Source organism: Centroberyx affinis, unplaced genomic scaffold (genome assembly GCF_046629955.1).
Source record: "Centroberyx affinis isolate AG114_WGS23_722 - 3 ecotype Tasmania unplaced genomic scaffold, CSIRO-AGI_Caff_v1 ptg001158l_1, whole genome shotgun sequence".
NCBI lineage: Eukaryota > Metazoa > Chordata > Actinopteri > Beryciformes > Berycidae > Centroberyx > Centroberyx affinis.
The window spans coordinates 92,983-115,028 of record NW_027279690.1 but is presented as its reverse complement, the minus strand read 5'-3'; the positions used below and the strand labels follow the sequence as shown (position 1 = coordinate 115,028).

Below are 22,046 nucleotides of genomic sequence, written 5' to 3'. Positions count from 1 at the left end.
ACGCTCTGTCTACATTTTCTTGGTTTCTTGGTGAATTTGAAGTAAATCGTGCCTGTTGCCTGTCCACTAAGATAAAAGCAGGTCCCCGCAGTGGTGATTTTGTTGTTGTGATGGCTAGTATGGTTTATCCTGTTCAGTAACAAAATAGCTGAAATGATCCCTTCCATCACTTTAAAAAAAAAAAAGCGTGTCTACTCTTTGGGGGGGAAACAAAACATTGTTTATAAAAAAAAAAAAAAAAAAAAAGCTCTGTGCTGCCTCTGCAAGTTTTACCATGCCACAGGTTACTCATTTCTCTGGAGCTTAACTAGTGAGGGACTGGAGAGGATGTCCAAGAGTAGAAATGTGTGTGTGTGTGTGTGGGCCCTTCTCCTCCAAAGGCTTTGTGGTGTAGGCCAAGCACAACACAGCTGCCCACCCACTCACTCACACACATACAAATTCTCTCACTCACACACACACACCGTCTCTCGCTCTCTCTCTCTCTCTCTCTCTCTCTCGCTCGCTCTCTCCCCCTCTCTTTGAAGTTTGTCCCAGTCCAGTGGAGTGGTGCAGGGTCAGGATGGAGAGGAGGATTAACGAGGCCCCTGGTATAGACGGATGAAAGGATGGCGGGATGAATGGTCTTTATGAAGTGTTAGATGAGAGGAGAGAAGGCCAGGTGATGACGGCCAGTAGACTTTGGTTCTAAAGCAGACACATTGATGGAGAGCCCAGATCTAAGGTTTAGATTAAAGACGGGATCAGTTCTAGCAGCGCTGATATGGAGAGCGGGGCTGTTGCACCTCTCATCGGCCTATTTACAGCAGTGTTGAAGCGTTTGTTTCACCTCTGGCTGTCAACAGACGTTTAGCTGGAGAAAGATTCTCTCTGTGGTGTGTGTGTATATATAGGGCAGAATGGATTTGAATGTAACTCTGCTCAGCTGCCTTCAGAGGCAGTGGACTGAAGCTTGATCCAAACCCAGATCCTTGAGACAAAACTGGGTTTGAGGACGGATTCGGCCTCTTAAATTAATCTGTCATCATCGCCCAAAGTGAAAAGGAGGAGTTTTGTTCCTGTGGCCCAAGAGAGTTGGCTTCATGTATTTGTCATTGGCTTACAGGGAGGGTCTAGTGTGGTTTTCATTGGTTGTTGGAGTTTCCATCTCCACAGAGCTCGCAGGGAGAAAGGGCCTCTGCTTTGGTTTGTTCAGTCTGCTACTATACAAGCTGCTGCCCCTGAATGGACACACACTCTCTCTCACACTCACACACACACAAACAGTCAAAAATAATGTTCATATGCACATACACCCATGTGAATGCACGTGAGCACACTCGCGCACGCATGCCACTGCGCCACCATGTTAAACCTCTCCACCTCTCAGCCTTGGCGCTGCGTGGCATTAAACAGACAGTGATTGATCTACGGTATGATTGTTTATTTTGCCTGCCTGTCAGTGATGGATGAAGATTTGCACGCATTTGAAAAGCGTGTGTGAAATGTGGAGGAGGGTGGGGGTTGTTTAAAATCAACTTCCCCGAGGAGAAACGCTAGCGGGCCTGTGGGACGACCTGTCACCGCACCTCCACCTCGTCTTAAATTAAACGTCCCCCGTAGTGCAGCAGTAACTCAGCAATCACCATTTTAATAGCTCCTAAGGATTGTAAACACTTTTTTTTATGTTTGTTGGGGTAGAAATTGTTTTTGTGTCAGAGTGCCCAATTGTGTGAATACATGTATAGAAGCGTTCAATGGCCTTTGTTTTCATGTTTGTATGTATCCAGTTGTTTTTGAGAATTCATGTGGAATATTTGGTCTTTTTTGTGTGATTGAAAATTACCTAGATTAATTTCATGCTATTAGTTTCTCAGTCACGTCACTCAGATACAGGCTAATCAAAGTTTCTGTGTTTCCATCCTTGTCTTTGCTGGCATTGTTGCAGCATTTGGGGGCTTGAGGCAACATGCATTCAACAGCAAATGTGTGAAGTGTCCCTTTAAAGCCAGGTTGAATCCCAGAGCTATTGATATTCAATGGTTTCTGTTGTCCTTCACAGATGACAATTGATTGAATTCCTTCATCCTCACAGAACACAGCACACAAAACTTCCCTCTGTCCACAGACGACAGCCTCAGAGCAGCAAGACATTTCTAACACCTTCTCCAGTTACCATCCGCCCCGAGAGGGCAAAAAGGAACCAGGGTGAATGAAAAGAAAGGGGAACTCGAGACACAATGCCTACCTGTCCTCCCTCCCTCCCTTCCTCCTATCAACTCCCCCTGTGACACCCCCTCTTTTCCTCTTCTTTTTTGTTGGCACAAATTGTCTCGCTCCTCCTATTGCTTTCACACGGGCAGATGGCTCGATCGGGAGTTCCTCCAACCCAGACTCAAAACAAAATCAAACCCCAAATCTGCTATCTTCCGTGTGCTAATATATTTCTTTTTTTATTTTTATTCGTAACAGACGCCTTGTTTGTCTGCCAGTTTTTCTAAACCATGGAAACCAGGCTTCCCCTTTCTCACATCTTGTTTCTCTCTTTCAAAAACGTCCGCTTTCACACGCCAAAACATCTCTCTGAATCCGAGCTCATTTGAAGACAAAAGGGAGATGGTTTGCTTCCGTCTTCCTGTCTCTTTTAAGCAGGGACAACTTTAGCACATTGCACATCATTAGCGAGGGTGAGGTTCTGAGCGAGGTGAGTGAGCTTGCAGCTGCGAGCTGAAGCTGTAACACGGGCTCCAGAGAACCTCAGACTTTTAACATTCAGAGGGATCCTGTCTAATTGGTTTCTGGTTTACAGAATGTTTGCTTTTACGATGACACAGTCCAATGTAAAAGACCAGAGAGTGATTATTATGTTGTGACTGGCTGGAAATATGACTTCATAGAAAGCGTACAGGTTGAATTTACCTGGTGCAGGCATTCTTCACAAAGCTTCATAGAATAGGAGCCCTAATCCAGGATCTCTGGCTGGACCGCATGGCCATGCCAACCTTACTTTGATTTGAGAGGCTAGCTAAGATACTTGATGCATGTGATGGTGGGGCAGGGAATCCCAAGCTCCCCCTTTCACCTTTCAGTTTTAAATTAGAGCCTTGTGACCGTAGCCTCTCCTGGGCAGAGGATTTGCACCCCAACAGCAACTGAAAGGAACCTCTTTCTTTTCTCGGCCCGGGTCTTCAACAGCACTTTGTCATGTAAAGAGGCCCTTATCTGGCTCCGGGTGGGGGTGAAGAGGCCGGGGAGGAATAGCTAGCGGGATCCCCGGGGGCCAACGGAGACCCAGGCATGGTAAATAAGTGACTGTGATTGACGGGTCCTTTGAGCAGAGCGGCTTAGGCCCGCCCACTGAGGTGTCTGCCGGGAGGTCAACTTTGACCCCTTCCGGCCACCTGCTTGCCCCCGACCCTTGACCTCCAGCTGGACTTCTCTGTTGTAGAGCCCTGGACATGAGGCCGCTATGGGGCTCAAACCATATCTGGCCTTTGATAAGAAACATGATGTTTCATAAGCAGGGATGTAATTTATTTATTTTTTTCCCCAGGGTTTTTCAAGGTTTCCCATTAATTTCTAAGGAAGATGCATGTTTTCTTGCCATTGAGCCATTCATTTTTTGTTGTTGTTGAACACCGCCATGTTGTCTTTAAATAGAATATTTCAAGGCGATTTTTCATTTTTATTTCATTACGTGATTGAAAACAACTGAATCGCCAGCAAGTTTCCCATTTCTCCTGATTCTCAATTCATTACTGCTGCACACATGACATTCCCACAAAAACTGTCACCCACTGTCCTTTCTGTTCCCCTTAAAGCAACGGTGATGTTTCACCTCCACTCTGAATACCTACATGTCTGCTGCTGCCGCTGTACCACCCCCTTCTACCATTGAAAACTCTGATTTATCTCATTGAACATTTCAGCAAATCATTTTCATTTGGCCCAGGTACCCCAGCTCCCACCCACCCAGTGTGTTGTAATTTCCATCCTGTCCTCTGGCTCTCCGCTCTGCTCCTTGGGCATCGCATTTGTTTTGCTGCGTCTCGTAAACGGCCGGCCAACAATGACAATTTAATGGACGAAACGGGGGCCGGGAAGTGTAGCGATTTCACAAGGCCCGATTTAATTTCCCTCGTTCGGGCTAAATTGGGCCACGGTGTCGGGGTAAATAAACAGAACGCGTCTGGACTGCAATAAAGAGAGTCAAACGGTAAGGGGGTGTGTGAATAAGAGGTTGCACTGTAAAGGTTGCTTTTTCCATTCCCCTGTGAACGGTTATAGATTTATTACGGAGTGCTTGTCTAGCACTTTGCTCGTGGACTGGCTTAGCCTTTTGAATGGTGCAGTAAATAAAAGGGGATTTTAGGCGTTTGTGTGTGAGTGTGTGTGTGTGAATGCTTGTGTAGCCTTTTGCTACCTCTCACTGGTTTTATCAGAGATTCATTGCAGTTTGTGGGTTTATTTAACTGTATTGGCTGTAACTGATGATTTTGGCGAGCTTTAGATATTCACTATGAGATGTATCTTGCCTCCAGTCCACTTCAACCCACTCATTGAAACGGCGACTCTGAATGAGATTTTGACATGCCAGGACAGCTGCCCTTTTTTCCACATAGCTCAAAACTAAATGGCCTCCAGTATCCAAATATATCAGGATGTGTTCTAGTCCCGTTGCTGGACTGGACTGTCAATGCCCAAGAGAAATTTACTGGTATATAACAGAAGTGGCAACTGGGATTGAAGGGGGCACAAAGCGGCCATTTTGTTGAACAATGCGCTTGGTCAGTTCTCTGTGCATACTTGGCCAAGTGTGTATGTGTGTGTGTGTGTGTGTGTGTGTGTGTGTGTGTACTCTCAGCAGAAAACCCCCTCTGCTCTGCGGAAGTGTGTCACATATGACATATGTTTGGTCTGACCCCTGTTGTTCTCAATTAATGCCAGCCCATATGGGTTTGGGGATGATAATGGTGGACTTTACGGTGTGTGTGCACACCCACACACATGTCCATCCACGGTACATGGCATCCACGTATTGGTAGGATTTACAGCCAGGGAGGGGAGTGAAAGGAGGGGTGAGGGAAGAGAGAGAGAAAGAGAGAGAGACGAGTGTTAGAGTCTATTTACCTCACATCTCTGAGAGCCATGTGAACCAAAGGTGCATTACAACACACACACACTCACCTCTCCTCCCTTTGATTCTGAATTACCCCCAATGACCAGGGGGGACAAGAAAATAATAGCAGGCGTTTAACAATTAACCCACCTCAGAGCGTCCACTTGGACAACAAAGCTCTTTCTGTAAAACTCTGCCGACGTCAGCTCCCCACCATCCCGCTCCAACCTCTATCTGCACATAAAGGAGTCTCATTTCCATAAGGAAAATAGTGCAGTAGAACCAGAGCCAGAGGGTAATTATTTGCTTTGTTAATTGGGTAATTAACTTGTCACCCAAGTGATATTTGTGGGTTGTTCACAACACTCAGACTCATTTTTTTCCCCAGTTAAGCTTTGGGAGTCTGTGAAATAATTGTGTTGTCTATGAAATAATAGTTATGTTGCCTAATTATTGCTTTGTAGGAAGGGCCTCATTTGTCAGGCAAGTTACATGAAAAATTGCACAGAGAGCATTGTTAATAGCATTTCATCTAAAACATTTCAACTGCATACTCAGTACCTACTTTCTTATAAAAAAAAAAAAGGCACACTTGACATATATTCTGAATTAGCCTAGTTTTTGCCTAGTATTTTCCTATGTGCTAAGGTTCCAGACATCCAGAGATCTTGAAGGATGAGCTAACATCGTTGTTAGTGAAAGTTTAAGATATTTGGCAGCTGAAAAGCATGAAGTGTAGGGGGTACCGTTTCCTGGCTTATGCCTTTTGACACAATAAATGGTTTCTTTGACTCGTACGTGAGCTAGATCTGAAGGCATATAATTAGGAACTTGAAGCATTCACACACAGTTGTACATGTGCATACACATTCAGACACACACACACACACACACCAAACCATTGAATACGATAGCAGTGACTTTCCATGCTCCACAAGCAATCAACAATAGCTGCTAGCAAAAGGGATGGATATGTACCTCCTGGCCCCGACTCTGTGTGTGTGTGTGTGTGTGTGTGTGTGTTTGTACAGACTATACAGCCAGCCAGTAATGATTCAGACAAGGACTTGTATAGTGTGAGCTTTTAAGTCCTTCAGGAGCAGTCTTGTATGTGTGTGTGCGTGCGTGTGTGCTGTGTAAAAAGAGAGAGATCCTGTGCTGTGTTGTGATGTGCTTGTTAGTGAGATTGTCAGCCAGAGAGAGACTTGACCTTACATGGTCTGTACAAGCTATCCTGTTGTTGCTGTCATCAGCCCCACTCACACTAGTGGAAAATGGGTCTCTTTGCATCTGGACACCAAAAGCGCTCTTACCAGAAATAGATTTTTTTTTTATGTGGGGATGCACTGATACCATTGCTGGTGTGGTGTGTCAGGCCCAGACCAGGCTAATCGGTATCAGAGAATTTCCCCAATTCTATCTAATCCAATAACAACAGCCATGCTAACATGTCAGAAATTTAAGTAAAGTCATTTGAATTCTGCCTTTTTCTTAGACAGAAGGATGTTAGATGTACCGAATGGGAAAAACAAAATATTATATCTTAATCATTTTGTCCAGCCGTGTAATTGTTTATATTGTTTCGTAAAAGTAATGGGACTGAATGTATGTGATAATCAGTGGTATTTTAAAGCATAGCACTCTTAATCTGTATCTGCAATGGAAAAGAGGTTTTTGTGCATCCCTGTTGGATACATACATAACCAGATACTGCATTTACCCAACCAAAGTTGTCTCTTGAGCTGTGTAAAAAGCCACATTATTCTCTAGTGGAGTTAGAGCCTGAGAGTTTGACCTTTTGGGAGTTGATATGTTTCCATTCCAAGGTTATCCACAGGCTTGGGTTTTACAGTTGTTTTGAAATGGGATTTTGGAGTGCTGGCCAATATTTTGTCATGCTCTCATCTCGGCCTAGTTTGGTTTGTTTATGGTCTGGATCCTTGCGCCATCTACCTCTGGAGGCAGCTGCATTTAGACTGTAACACACACACAGTACACAGTTGCGCACACACAGCCACATGTGTGCACTCTTACTCACAAATGCACACGCACTCCAGGGCAGACAGAGGGCATCTCAGGACACACATACACTCACACACACAGACACACGCAGAGCGCTGCCCCACCTCCAGCCCAGCCAGTTGCTGCCCGCATGCCCCCACCAGCCGTCTGCCAACAGGCGGGTTAATATTGCCACCAGCTGCAGAGGGGGTGATGCCAACCAATGCCAAACGGCACCAGGCCGAGGGCGGGCACACAGGAGCCGCTTTGTGCCTCTTCTCTTCTCTTCTCTTCTCTTCTCTTCTCTTCTCTTCTCTTCTCTTCTCTTCTCTTCTCTTCTCTTCTCTTCTCTTCTCTTCTCTTCTCTTCTCTTCTCTTCTCTTCTCTTCTCTTCTCTTCATTTTTAATCTCATACCCCCTGTCTCTGTACCTCAGTCTGCCTTTTTCTCCTGCCTTTTTGTTTCACTGCTTTTTCCCCCTTTACACTGCTTTTTTCTTCTCCTATTCAAAGAGAAATTTGAATATGAAATGTCAAAATAAGTGTGTGAATGTGAATATATGGAGCAGTGTGAAGGCATGGATCTGTGCCATTCAAGGGCCATCCGTCTCAGTGAGCAACACTGGACAATGTATTGGCTCCATGTGTGAAAGAAAGAGGTAGAGAGGGATGCAGAAGTGGAGTGATGCATTATGGTCTAACAGAAAGGCAGCCTTTCATTTCTCTCTCATCAGGCATCTGAGTAGTCTGCTCCTATGGTCCTTGGCTCTTAGAATTGACTCTTAAAGCTTTCTTGATAACTTGTCTCTCTGTCTCACCAAGGCTCTTTGTTTTGCTACCTTACAGTCATTCTTGTGTGTGTATGTGTGCGTTTGTGTAAAACTATGATCTCATGCTGTATTAGCGTATCTGTTGGAGATTGTATGGACATTCAGTGCTACTCTGTTGCTGCTGTTACAACACCTGTTATTGCACTGTAAAAGCTGTTACCGTGTGTGTGTGTGAGAGAGCGCATGAGACTAAGATGACAAAGTACTCACACACACACACACACATAGGCCTTTTGACCAAGTTTATCAAGAAAGTTGGAAGTTAAAGCACTAGCCTTGGGCAGTTGAGAGGAGGTGTTGTGGGTAAGAGGAATGGTTACAGGCATTATGCTACAACATGCTGCTGAGTCACAAAAACCTCATTGCACTGTTGTGGCATTTTTTTTTACCATTACCACAGCTGAAGATACGACACATTTTGACTTTGACTTGGAAAAGTATGTCACATTTTAAAAATGTGGTCAAATATTGCAACTGCAGGGAGAAAATGGCTAAATAACTTCAATTAACTTTCAATTTTGTTTTTATGATTTTTCTTATCTGAATTTAAAGCCTATGAGGTCATTTACGTGTTGATTCATGACCCCAAGGCCCTTGAAACCTCTTTAAAAAGCCATGTAATTTCAAAAAAACATGGGCACCGATGAAAAAATTAATCACTCCTGAAAAACACTTGTATGTATCTGCAGATACATGGTGTTTGTCCGACAGCAGTAATGCGCAGTGGCAATTGCTAATTGGCTATCACCTGTGGCTTGTTGATATTATTATTATTATTATTATTATTATTATTATTATTTGCATTTTCATGTCTGCTTCCTCACAAAACTGTGCCAACACTTGAGAAAAACCTTGGCTCTATTTATCCACCTGGCTGCTTTTCTCTGCAGCTGCTATGCAGGCACAATGGAGACTGGTTCAGCAAGGAGAAAGGTGGTGATGGTGCGATTTTGAAAGAGAGAGAGAAAGAGAGAGCGATGAGGCCATTCCACAGCTGCTGAAACGGTGTGCTATTTAAAGCACTAGCCTAGCCAAGACCCTCCAACACTAAACGCAAACTACCAGACCATTGCTGCAGCGCTAGGGAACACACACACACACACACACAGACACACAGGTGCTTATCAATCTATTAAAGACTTCATCGCGCACATACAACAGACACCCCCCCCCCCCTCCACCCACTACCCCTACACCATATCTAAAAATGATGGTACTGAGATCGCACCTCTTTTGGTTGGAAGCGATGGGAACAGAGAGCAGGGAGACAGGAAGAGAGAGCGAGAGATGGAGAGATGAGAGGGAGGTGCAGAGGCCATCTGTTCTTCCTTTCCTCTGTGTTTGGTAAAGCTAAACAGAGATGCAGAGAGGACTCAGATGCTCATTGACGACGTTTTAGGCATCATCTCTAAGGAGAGCTGGAGGTGTTTTCTCACAAATATACTCAATTCAGTTTTGCTAAGTTGTCTGTTCTTGCAGCACATGATCATTTATCTTTACTTGTGTGGGCAAGTGCCCGCCTTTTTCTCACGCTCAATATGTTTTTATGTCTTGGTTTTGGAAAAAGGAATAGGGAGTCTTTCTAGTAAAGCAGCTTGTCTGCGCTCGTACAAAATTCTGCAGGGGTAAACGAGTTTATACCCTCAGGCTGTGACTGTCGAGGTGTTGTGTTTGTGTAGTGTGTGTGTGTGTGTGTGTGTGTGAGCCTGTGTGAATGCACTTGTTCCTGTCTCATTGTTTACAACCTTCCCTGACTAGATTCCGAATGTAATCCTACAATCAGTCTGACGAGTCTGACTGTCCAAGGCCAGCAGGGCTAGTTTCTAGAAGTCTCCCTCAAGCGTTGCACTCAAATCAGCTTTCTTCCACACAAATGGTGTCCTCCCCTTGTAGCAGACGGATGCTAAACTGACCAGAGGCCAGTAGCTCTCTCCCTCTATTAGCCTGCAGGGAGTTCCTGTCAGTCAGAGCGTGAGGCTAATGAGGTTATTCTGTTTCCTGTTTTGCGCTTCCTGTCCTCCCTGCATCTGTGGGGGTGGGGGGTCTCGCAGCGCTGTGGCTTTATGTCTCCACACTGACAGAACTTGTGCATGCGTCGTTACATATTGTGTGAGCGGATGTGTGCGCACACAGGACACACAGCAAGTATTTTGCATGCCACGTCAGCTCTGGTAGCACCTCATGATGTTCCAGTCATGTAACGTGACCGGCACAATCACTTGTCTAGCACTGTCCCAAATGCTAGAGAATGCGTCAAATGTCACCACATTAATGTAGTGGGATCATGAAACTATTTGATTGAAGTAAAAGCACCAAAATTGAAGTCGGTTTATTTCCCGTGACAGCGGCGATATATTACCAGACACTTGGCTGGAGCTATTCTGGCTGACGGCTTGCAATGCACACTTCTTGCAAGGGATTTTGATGTGGCCTTTTAACCCATCCAAAACCTATTGTAAGAATTCAAAATGCATTGTTGTCAGTGAAATACAATTTTATTCACTTTTTTTCAAAGCTGGCTTTCAGAGATCCAACAGCGGTAGTATTGAGACCTTCCTGGAAGAGAGAAACAAGTAATTCTTCTGAAGTGTCCCTACCCACTACCATAATCTGACGCACTTTCATGATATTTATTTATCACCACACTCATACTGTATTCACATACAATACAGGATAGAAATACAAATGTTAATGTAGAATTTAACGCTAAAATAAGATGCTAAAAAATATATGGATAGACCAAACAAGATTTCATCACATATCAAAATGTGGCACAGTAGGATTACAATCTGACAGCAGTCTAGGTAAACACACGCCCTGACAGGATGCTGGTCTGTGGCAGGACCCAAACATCCCCAGAGACGCACACAATGGCATAGAGGCCGGACGGAATTGAAAAGCATAGCCATTAGCTGTGTGAATCTAAAGAAATAAACTCTGCTATTGACGTTTTGAAATCGTACCTCATACATTTCTGTGTGGACGAACATAGTTGGCGCGCGGAGGTGAGAGGGTTAGAAACGTAACTCCGTTAAGAGGGATCAGCAGCCGGGTCTTCCGGGCCCCGGGGGAATAGCAGGAGGGCGCTGGAGCCATCGCCACGGCTACCATGATGAATGACAACGCACTAGGGAGCGCCGTCGCTCAGAACTCGCTGCCCATGTGACCACAGCTAGTGTGTGTGTGTGTGCCTGCTCGGAGTGGAGAGAATTGAGTCAAACCTCTGGTCAGCGGCGAGTAGCCAAAGTGAAAATGATATTGTGACAGAGTTGGAGGGTAAGAGTGTTGAATGAGGCTGTTATTATTGAATGGGAGCCATTTGTTATGCAACCTATCAGGTCACAGCACACATACACACACATAAACACACACACGCTAATGTCACAAGGGTGGCTTATTACTGCAGTTTAATACACAGCTTTACCACCACAAGAAAAATGTATTTGTAGCCTATTATAATGTAGCATAGTACACCGCCTGATTCTGCTCACTCAACCTGCCAGATTTAACTTCAGTATATGAAGAATTGTCCTCTACTGAACCCTAAAATCTGTGGCAAAACAGTTGTAAACCTGACAAGGACACCGCTGCCAAGCTGATATCAAGCTGTTACATTAAACATTTCACTTTATGAGACACACACATCCTAAAAATTCCCACAACAACAATTCCACCATCCGTTCCTGGCTTGTGATGCAGAGCGAGCAGGAAACTGCTGTGTTGAGCCGGGGCTTTTCACTGTAATGCTCTACTGGCGTTGTGTGCCACGCACTGGGACAGGACCCAACCCTTGAGAAACTCCTACTGCTAGATAAACTGTCATTACTGCTGTAAATACCATCAGTGTGCCAAGAATGTTGAAAAACAAATTCATTTTCCAGATTAGCAAGTTTTTATTTTTGAAGTGATACTGTGGGCTTCTTCTCTTTCTTTCACTTTGATTCCCAGTTATGACTAGATATTATCAGGTTATGTTTTCACCCCTGTCTGATTGTTTGTTAGCAACATATGTCAAAAAGCTATTAATGGAAATTTGGTGGACAGGGTTAGGATCACTTGATTCGATTTTGGTGTTTATCGGGGTCTGGGATTTCTGCCATTAGATGATTATTGTTTTGTATCCATAACTATCATGCTGCATTCATGTGCTGGTGGGAAGGTCTGACAGCCGAAGGTTCGGGACTTCCAAGTTGGCTGCTGAACAGCGTTGCATTCACATGGCATTTTGTCAGAAAATCAAACCCAGAAGACAAACGATAAACAAACATAAACCGTTACAGACGCTGCTGCTTTTCAAGTTGGGGAATTGTTCAGCGTTGGTGAAGGCTTGTGCTCTAACGAGTGCCTTCTTCATGTGGAGCTTGATCAGTTAATGTTAGGTCCTGTGTGTGTGTGTGTGTGTGTGTGTGTGTTTGGGGTGGGGCGATGTGGGGTTCAGGGTCAGAATAGGGTTCAGTTGGTCACATAGCCAGAGTGGGTGGGCAACCCAGTCAATGTAAACCCCTCATTATGCAGCCAGCTGGGTCCCTTCTGCTCGTGCACACACACGCACACACAGAGGCCCTTCAAACCCCCTAATCCGCTGTGGCATTTATTTCTTTCAGTCAAAATAAACTCACAGTCACGGCCTGTATTTAAAAGCTCTCTCTCCCTCCATCGCTCTCGCTCTCTCTCTCTCTCTCTCTCTCTCTCTCTGCTCTACTTTTACCAGGCTGATAGCATTTTATGCTCGACAGGGCTGAATGGCGCTGGCAGTCTGTCACTTATGTACGCTCAGATGGACTCAGACTGTGCGTGAGTGTGCAAATGCGGACGGCTGATATGATTGACAGAGGAGAGGGGAGGCTTGTGTGTGTGTGTGTGTGTGTGTCTGTGACATTGAGCCCAGCAGGAGAGAGCATCTTGGCCAAACCGGGGGAAAGGCGTTGTTCTGAAAGAGAAAGCTTAGAAAAGCTTTTATCTGCTGCATAGGTAGGTATGGGGTGTAGAGAGAGGATCTTCTTACGCACTCAGTTGCTTGCTTGCACTGTAAGTCTTTCACTTACAGACACACACACACTCGCTCTCCTGTTTACACACTAATGCAAACCTCAGAGCAGAGCACACAAACACACACGTGTATCCCCAGTGCTTGTGGCTTGGCCAGCCCACAGATTACAGACAGTTCATATTTTGTATCTTAGGTGAACATCTCCCCTCACCTCACCTCTCCTCTTCTCTCCAGCAGATGGAAATATTCTGTCCTTCAACCAACAGCAAATGTTGGGGCTAACTCAACACGGCCCGTTTTTAAAGGGAAGGCCCTGTGGCTACTCACACACACACACACACACACACACACACACACACACACACACACACACACACACACACACATACATTCCGATGCAGTGAGCTCGTGGTGTAATGAGGCGATTATACAGGGCCCCACGTACCCGGCAACCCCAGGACCTCGTTCCATTCGCCTCCGCTCTGAGCTCCGCGCTGAGCTAAGCATCCGGTCTACCAGAATCTATAGGGGACGAGGAGACCAGGCCTCTAGTTGGGAGTGGAATGTGAGCTTTGTGCCATGCAAACACTTGCTTCGTTGTTGACGACTTTGAGGCTTGCTTTGCTTTAGTGACCACCTCAAAATTCTTACTAAACCATGCTGATGTAACATAGATTGGGGAATTGGACACGTTTTGTTACCTAGTGCAAGGGTGTCTGCACTTTTTGGGGGTGGTAATGGCATTTAACATTGAAAGTGGTCTATAGGCCAAAAAAGTCCCGGTGGTTGTTAATTACTTGGATGGAAAAAGTCAAACAGAGTTTTCTAGGTTTTGTATAATCAAGATGCTTCCTTACCTTGCCTTGCAATGTGTCACTTCCACTCAACAAACACTCTTCCAATTGTATTATTTGCATTATAATACATCAAATACAGAATATCTTATAATCACAAGAACCCTGTGAAGAGCCACAAGGTCTGCCACAGTATTTCACAGTTGTTTTTGATATTTATTTTTGACTTGGCTCATAATCAAGGTGCCTGAAATGTTTCTAAACTACAAATACATGGATTGGTTGTGATCCCAAGAAAGGTTTGCAGAGACAGAAGTGACATACTCGGGGATCAAATAAACATTAAGGTCATTGTTGTCACTGTCATCTTCCGTACATGTGAACCATCCGAACCTTGCAGCAAGTCATCTGGGGCTCATGTGTTTGTGAAAGAGAGAGCGACAAGGAGGGAGAAGAGGAGAAAGGAAGAAAGAGGGGGGGTGGTAGAGACCCTCCTTGACTACTGGATACAATAACCCAGGCTTTGCTAAAATAACATTACTCCTCCATCGATCCCTCCATCCATCTCTCCCTCTCTCCTCTAAGGGGAATGTGTGTTAGAATAACAGATTTTGGGCCGGTTTTGTAGAGCAGATCGGGGCTGGCGCGTGGCCCACATTCCTCTGCCATGACATCCGCACACTGTCGGCAGCAGCACAGCGCTGGGATATTTATAGAACAGCTAGTGTGAACGTGCGCGCACACACACACATGTATGCAGATGCAGATGCGCAAGTTCGTGCATGCATACATGCACTGGAGCGGAGGTATTGTTCCACTTATGAAGGAAAATGTGAATGTGCATGTGTGTGTGCATGGCGTTTCTGTTGTGTGAAATGTATCCATTGTTGTAGCACGCTATTACAGTTGCACACGGTCTCCGAGGAAATCTGTGTTTCCTCCGTTCCCTCATTTCCGCTGCACTCGTTTCCTCGTCTCCACCAGTCCGAACAATGTAACAGATGAACGGTCAGATCTGTTCTTGATGGTTATATAGCGCCCTTTTATTGATGCTAAAAATGGAGATACTATACATTTTGGAACAGAAAACTCTTCCTGTTGCTGTACACACTGGGATTTCTCACCCTCTCTCCCATCCCTTCTCTTTGTTGTCCTCCTTCCCTCCGTCTCTCTCTCCTCCTACTCTTCTATACAGTACTACATCCAAGCTCTTTTTTCAGCATCCAGTATTAGAAACGGCAGATGAAATCCACTTGTTTCTTCATCAGCCACCAGGGTTATTGGATTTACCGGCACTGGAAAGAGGAAAGTTTGAGTGAGGCTGGGGTTATGAAGTGGAACCGGGCCCCCACTTTTCATCCGGTTAGATAAACAGATACGCTGGTTTACGACAGATTAATCCTACGCAGCCTCTTGACTTCTTATCACTGGCACATCACTGCAAGCTCTTGTGGCATTTGCTCGATTTGGACTTGGACACCGTCAAATAAAAACAGAGATGTGATCAGGAATGCAATAAAGAAAAAAACAAAACAGTAGGCCTAATATAAAATAAAAAAATGGGGGGAAAAAATCCTGAAAAATCACACCCCTGAAGATGACATTGCATTTAGAAAGATTTAAGCCTTGTGATGCTTCAGAATGAGCTCAGGAAAAGAACACACACACTGTTAGCAGCATAAGCTACAAGGTTTTTCTCAGAGAAATTGCTTCTTCACAGGTGTGTGTGTGTGTATGTTCAATGGTATTTTCTTTCCTGGATTCCATGTATTGGAGGAGATCCATGGAGTAAAGCGTTTTAAGGAGCCCAATGGGAAGGGTATTGCATCGGGAACCCTCCAAGTACTGTAGGTGTCTGATTTATGCTGGCGTGTCTGCCTTGACAGACATCTGGTGTGTGTGTGTGTGTGTGTGTGTGTGTGTGTGTGAGAGAGAGAGAGATAAAGAGTGCTGTAATGATCTGATTTGGCACACTCTGCAAGCACAGGATCCCTATGGATGCCTGAAAGTGTGTGTCTGTACATTTGTGTGGTTTTGTGGGTTTGATTACCTGTGTATTCAAAAGGTGTGTGTGGATGTGGGGGATGGGAGTTGGGGGTGGGGATGGCGGGTGACAGTAAGCACACAGTGTTCCCAATGTGCCACTTGGTTACACACACACACACACACACACGCACACACACACAGACACACGCAAGGTCCCAGCGCTCATTAGTGGGATTCCACTAGCCCGGTGGGAGCTGGTCGGGGGTTAGATGTGTGTGTCAGTGCCAGGTAGCGCTCGGCTGGCGTAGCTCTGTCTAAGAGCTGTCTCTAAAGAGCTCTGGCAACACCTTAGCAACACACACACACACACACACACACACACACAGACACAGCGATGCCTGACTGAGAGATGCGACACAGTTTGGGTTTTTTGCTTATTTGAATAGATGTTTCCCTTTCTCTATCTTTCGCATACTTTTTCTGTTTCCTTCTCTGTCACACCACACTTATCCTCTGGCAGCCACAGTGTGAAAGTCTTCGGGGGGATTTTTCATGCAATTTCTGTCCATCAATTCTCACTGTTGTTTTACACCGGGCAATCTCAGCGGCACCGGCGGGAGCTGACTTTTGTGACTGTGAAAATGGAGAGAAAGAGGAGAGATGCACCTTGGCCAAAAACAGATGGCAAAATACCCAGCAGGTCAGACCAGTAGTTAGCCTACAGTTGAGCAAGGGTTGTGAAAACCCATTTAAAGGATCTTCTGAACTTATAAAAACTGATGGTGAAGCTGTAGGTGCAGTCTTGGCATGGATGAGAGAGTGGGGCTTTAAAACTCGCTCTCTTTCTCTCAGCTGATGAAAAGCTCCCTGTCAGCAGTTTCTTTTTTCCAGGCCTTGTTGCTACGTGTACACAGAGCAGGAAATATCTGTGGCACGCTGCCAACAACTGTGAGGAAACCAGAGAGAGAGAGAGAAAGTGAGAGAAAAAGAAATACAGACAAACTTTGAGGTCAAGTTTTGTAGGGAAGAAGTTTTTTAGGAAGGTGTTTTTTTTTGTTTCCCACAATACAGCTGTGTGTGTATGTGTGAGAAGGAGTGAGATGGGGAATATCATCGAAGCTGTGTGTGTGTGTGTGTGAGAGAGAGAGACTGTGTAACTCAGGGATGTACCGTCAATGCTGTGTGTGTGTGTGTCTGTGTGTGTCTGTGTGTGTCAATGTACATTTGGCTTCCCGCCACACCACGAGGGAAAGAGCGCCAGTGAGCTGTCTCGGTAATTGGTGCTTACCTGGCAGGCTTTAACACACACACACACACACTCTCTCTCTCTCTCTCTCTCTCTCTCTCTCTCTCTCTCTCTCTCTCTCTCTCTCTCTCTCTCTCTCTCTCTCTCTCTCTCTCTCTCTCTCTCTCTCTCTCTCTCTCTCTCTCTCTCTCTCTCTCTCTCTCTCTCTCTCTCTCTCTCTCTCTCTCTCTCTCTCACTCTCACTCTCACTCTCTCACACACATGCACACACACACACACAGAATGGATTAGGTGACATTAACTACAGGAGAAAATGGCAGAATTCCATCTGGGCAAACTATTGAGTAGTTGCAGTGCCTTCCTTACTAGTGTGTGTGTGTGTGTGTGTATACGCTCACATGTGTGACAGTGTAATGAGGGACTGCATGCTACACCCAAACACACCCTATCAACCTCTGTCAGAGGCAGCAAAGCATCGGTGCTCTGAACGGTCCGCTCGCCTGTGTGTGTCTTCTGTACGTGTGTGTGTGGTGTGTGCCAGCATGTGTACTATATGCAGGGAGATGTGGCTGTCACCCATCAGCTTCGTCATGTGCAGACACCCAGCCTTTAATCTTGTTCTGCGCCCCCCTCTAGCTCCGCTGAGCCTCCATCCCCAAGGCCCCGAAGCAGACCTGAGAAATCAAAACATTATTCTGGAGAAGCTTATTTTATCTGCTGAAGAAACAAAACAAAAAACACAAAACACAAAAGCATGCTAAATCTTCAGTCTTGTCAATATTGTCAGAAATTATTAAGAGCTGTGAAATGTCGTAGAACTTTTTTTGATTAAACTATTTAAAAAATAAAATAAAAATTGAGGCCCAGAATATTGGATTAAATAGTATTATCTAAGCCGGGCTTTGCCTGCGACCTTGTCAAAATGGCTCATAACCCACTTTTGGGTCCCGAACCACCCATTGAGAAACACTGTGTTAAGATCATTTATAGCTTTCCTGCTTAATTAGACAGTATATAGTAGTGGTGAGTGAGTGGTGAATGAGCCATCACATGACCTAGGCTTTGTCCTGGATTTGAAACACCAACTTTTCGAATACATTGTGAACGCTGTGGAACCATGGGGCAGCCACAATTTTTCACTAAATTCTGAAGTAAATTTTGTAAATAAGTAGCTTCTTAATAATTCAAAATTCACCTTCAAAGCTTTGACTCAGCAAGGTATCATAAAAAGTAACGTCACATATGTGTGAGACCATTGTCCTGCACTTTGAAACTTGACTATGACACGCACACACATACACACACCCTGGTTTGATGCTGTAAGAATTACCAATGAGTTGCCTGCTCTGATCAGAAGGCATGTGTTATCCATCATCCCCTTTCTATTATTGTGTGTGTGTGTGTGTGTGTGTGTGTGTGTGTGTGAGAATAGAGGGCACTAGACTCAGGACTGGCAGCGCTGAGGGAAAGGCTGTTTACGAGAGGCAGTCATTTCAGTAGCATTTTATTCACTGGCTGTGGGTAGATGCATAATATTAGGATGATGCAGAAAATAACTCTTTCTCTCTCTCACTCTCACTCTCACACACGTACACACACACACACACACAGAGCAGTGTTTCTCCCTTACCCCAACTACGCTTGTCTGAATTCCGCTATCGTGTTTTTTTTTTTTTACGAGAGCACTTGCTCTTAATGGATCGCTGCGGCCGTTATCGGTTATTACAGCAGCGATAAGATGTCTTGGAGTAATTATTTTCGCGTGAGGTGGAGACTTTTAATACACCCCGCGCTGATGTCACTGTTATGTCCGCCAGCCGCTCTGCCGAGCCAACTCCAATGATCTGAGTCGCCAGGCCGATTAACACACGCTCCTACACACAGCGCTTTTTCACATCATGCAACCAATAGGAGTCTGACAGAGGGAAATGTACTAGTCGGGATGAGTCGACAGGATTTGATAAGTTCTCCAATTTAGATCAGAAATGTGTTTTTAATTCAGCTAATTAGCATATTGTAGCTTTTCATACTCAAGAGAGAAAGTGTTTTCTTTTCTCTTACTGCTGAAATCTGCTAGCCTGGTGGCTCGATTAGAGAAAAAGCTATTTCCAGCTCCCATTATTTATTAATACTTCTTTGTTGTTGCTCATGTCCTAATCTCATTTCTTTAGTCATTAGCGTTGTTCGACATCAAACACAGCTGCTGGAGCAACGAGCGGAGGGGAGCGAGGGAGGGGGGAGAGAAGTATGGTTATTGCTGTTGGACACTCACTAAAGACCTTTTTAACAATGCAACAATGCTTGTTGCAGAGAAATGTTTTTCTATTAAGCTTTCCAAAATCTCAATATAGGCAATACAGTGTTTTGAATAAACTGTGGCTTTGATGTGCTACAGTTAGCTTTGGTGGCTGACGCCATGTGTTTGTTACTTGGATTGAGACTGACTGGAGAAAAATGGCCATGTGTTGGGGAAGGATGTGGTGTGTCTGTGTGTGACTGTGTGTGACTTCTGGTGACCCCTTCAACAATAACATCCTCTGTCTCAGTCTCTCTGGGAGAGATTAGCAACACATGAACTCGCAGTCCCATGATGCATTTTTCATTCGCTTCCTACCCATTCATCACCATAGGGTTTGCAACACCATCCTATCATGGCATTGTGTGGAGATTCAGTCCTTGGCGTATTGTTATGCTGATTTCTTGCCCTGTGTCTAGCTCCAAGCTAATGCTATGTTATGCTAATGTTGTGTCACACTAATGTCACGATATAGCTAGAAATGGAGGGGAAAGACACAACCGGAAAGAAAGAGGCACAATATAAGGAGACTCCCCATTAACGCCTATGTTAAAATTCCCATTATCTTTCTCTTTTTACTGAAGCTGTCATAGTTTTCCTGCATTTGAACAATAAACAGTTTTGTGTTGTCCGCTGTCACATATTGTCATTTTGAGGAACAAATGCATGACCACTAAAATTTTTTAAAATCCACTCGCTACTAAAATGCTAACTGCCTACGGCTAACAATAGCTGGTCGCATATCATGAAGTAAGCGTTATTTGGTGCTTACATTAGCTTGTTAGATACTGTTTTGTCTTTTTGGCCTGTTAGCGTTAACCTGACTTAAGTCACTTTTTTATGGTCATGCAGTTTGACAATAGAAACAAAATAGAAGGTAGGCCTACTTAGTAGAGCGCAGAGCTCCGCCTATGCTGAACAATTGTCCAACAACTCCAACGAAAGCTGCAGCCTCCGTTAGTGGTTTATGTTTGTTTATTGTTTGTTTTCCAATTTTCACTTTCTGACAAAATAGCTCATGAATGCAATGCTGTTAAGCAGCTGACTTGGAAGTCCCGGATGTCCCACCAGTAAATCAATGCAGCATAATAGTTCTGGCTAAAAATGAAAATCATCTCATGGCGGAAATCCCAGATCCAGATCACCACCCAAATCTAATCAACTGATATTTGGGCCAAACATTATCAGTCCAACAAATTTCAGCCAATTCCTTTTATAACTTTTTGAGATGCTAACAAACAGACAGACAGACGGTGAAAACATAACTTCCTTCCAACTTTGTTAGCAGAGGTAAAACGATATGCCAATGACAATACTTCGATCATTTTATGCGTTTTTTAAAACTCAAATAAGTGATCATCGACTGAGTCTGAGGTGATAAAAAGTGGGTTTCTTGAAATCACTGGCCATGGTGAGAACCCCTTTCCCTCCGCCTGCTGCCGGGTTGGAAATCCACTGTTTCTATCTATGGTAATAGTTTGTTGTACTGCTGCTGACTGGAGCCTGCCTCTCTCTCTGTTTCCACAGGATGACAGTGATGGGATCCCGTGGTCAGAGGAGCGGGTGGTGCGCAAGGTGCTCTACCTCTCCCTCAAGGAGTTTAAGAGCGCACAGAAACGGCAGCTGGATGGAGACGGAACCACAAACCCCAACGGTGAGTTTATCCCTGTCCTCCAAGGATCCATGTCACTGTGAAGTATAGTCTTTTTCAGATGTGTACTTTTGCAGCCGTCCACTTTAGTATATTATACTTGGTCAGTTTTGGTGTATGTGATGTCATGGAAAAAACTTTTTACCTGCCAGATCCTAAAAATGAAAAACATTTTTGAACATGTCATTCCATGCCAGTCTAGAAAAGAGTTTGATAAGCCCCCTTTTTCCTTAGACCTTTTTTTTAATATATATAAATCTATAAAAACTATATTGGACCAAGTGTAATATAAGGTATCTCATTTACACCCATCCCATACATGGAAATCTTTGATCAGCTAAAATGAGGAATTTGCAGAGAGGAAGAGGTAAATCGAATCACATCTCTGAAAGTGTACTGCAGGCAGACGACCCCACAACAATTAAAGCGTACTCTGAAATGTAAGAACCTGACATGCTGCAAACTTTCACTTTGTTTTGACGAACTGATAGAAGCTGCCGCACTAGTATTTTGAGGAATAATGTTAATGTGACCAGTTTTGCTTGGTTTGGCTGATGTTAAAGTCTCAGTATAGCTCTTCGTTCCTCTAATTCTATGTGGCATTTTTATGAGTCTGTTTTGTTAGTGAAGATGAAGCATGTTTTGTTTGATGAAGCAAAGCTGATTTTACTTCTGTGATGAAATGGAGAGGATCCAGTGAGAGCAGATGATCTAGGAATTAGATTTGCCTTTTGTTGTGTGTCAGTGGGAGCCGCAGTCTCTCACTTTGGTTAGCTTGCTGTGTCACATCCCCAAACAACCCTTGAAATTAAAATGAATGTTGTTTACACATCAAAAGAAAATAGAGGGACTCTGATGGGTTGTTCTAGACTGCCACACATGCAAAAAAAAAAAAGAAAAAAAAAGTTACTAACCTTTCCAGCTTGGACATTTATACTCACCCTGGGGTCCAGTCTCATTAAAACATGGACTAACTCTGATATGAAACAATACTTGAACTGGCTTAGTTAGACAGCGTTCTAAGCAGGTGGAAGCCTGCAACAGAAACAGTTCAGGGACTTTGCTGTTGTGCCGTGTAAACTCAAAACAATACAAGAAAAGTGAGAGCACAGGGGGATGAACAGCTTGTTTTGAACCAAGCTGCCACCGTGTCTTT

The 22,046-nt window shown here is 44.5% G+C and overlaps 1 protein-coding gene across 1 annotated transcript in view; it reads left to right on the top strand.

Annotated features, from left to right (window-relative positions):
* Positions 1 to 22,046, top strand: part of jarid2b (jumonji and AT-rich interaction domain containing 2b) — a 120,575-nt gene that overhangs the window by 34,240 nt on the left and 64,289 nt on the right. Inside the window, exon 2 of the mRNA XM_071524161.1 lies at positions 20,767 to 20,893. Within this exon, the coding sequence (XP_071380262.1) occupies positions 20,767 to 20,893 (127 nt within the window). The remainder of the gene's footprint in view (positions 1 to 20,766; positions 20,894 to 22,046) is intronic.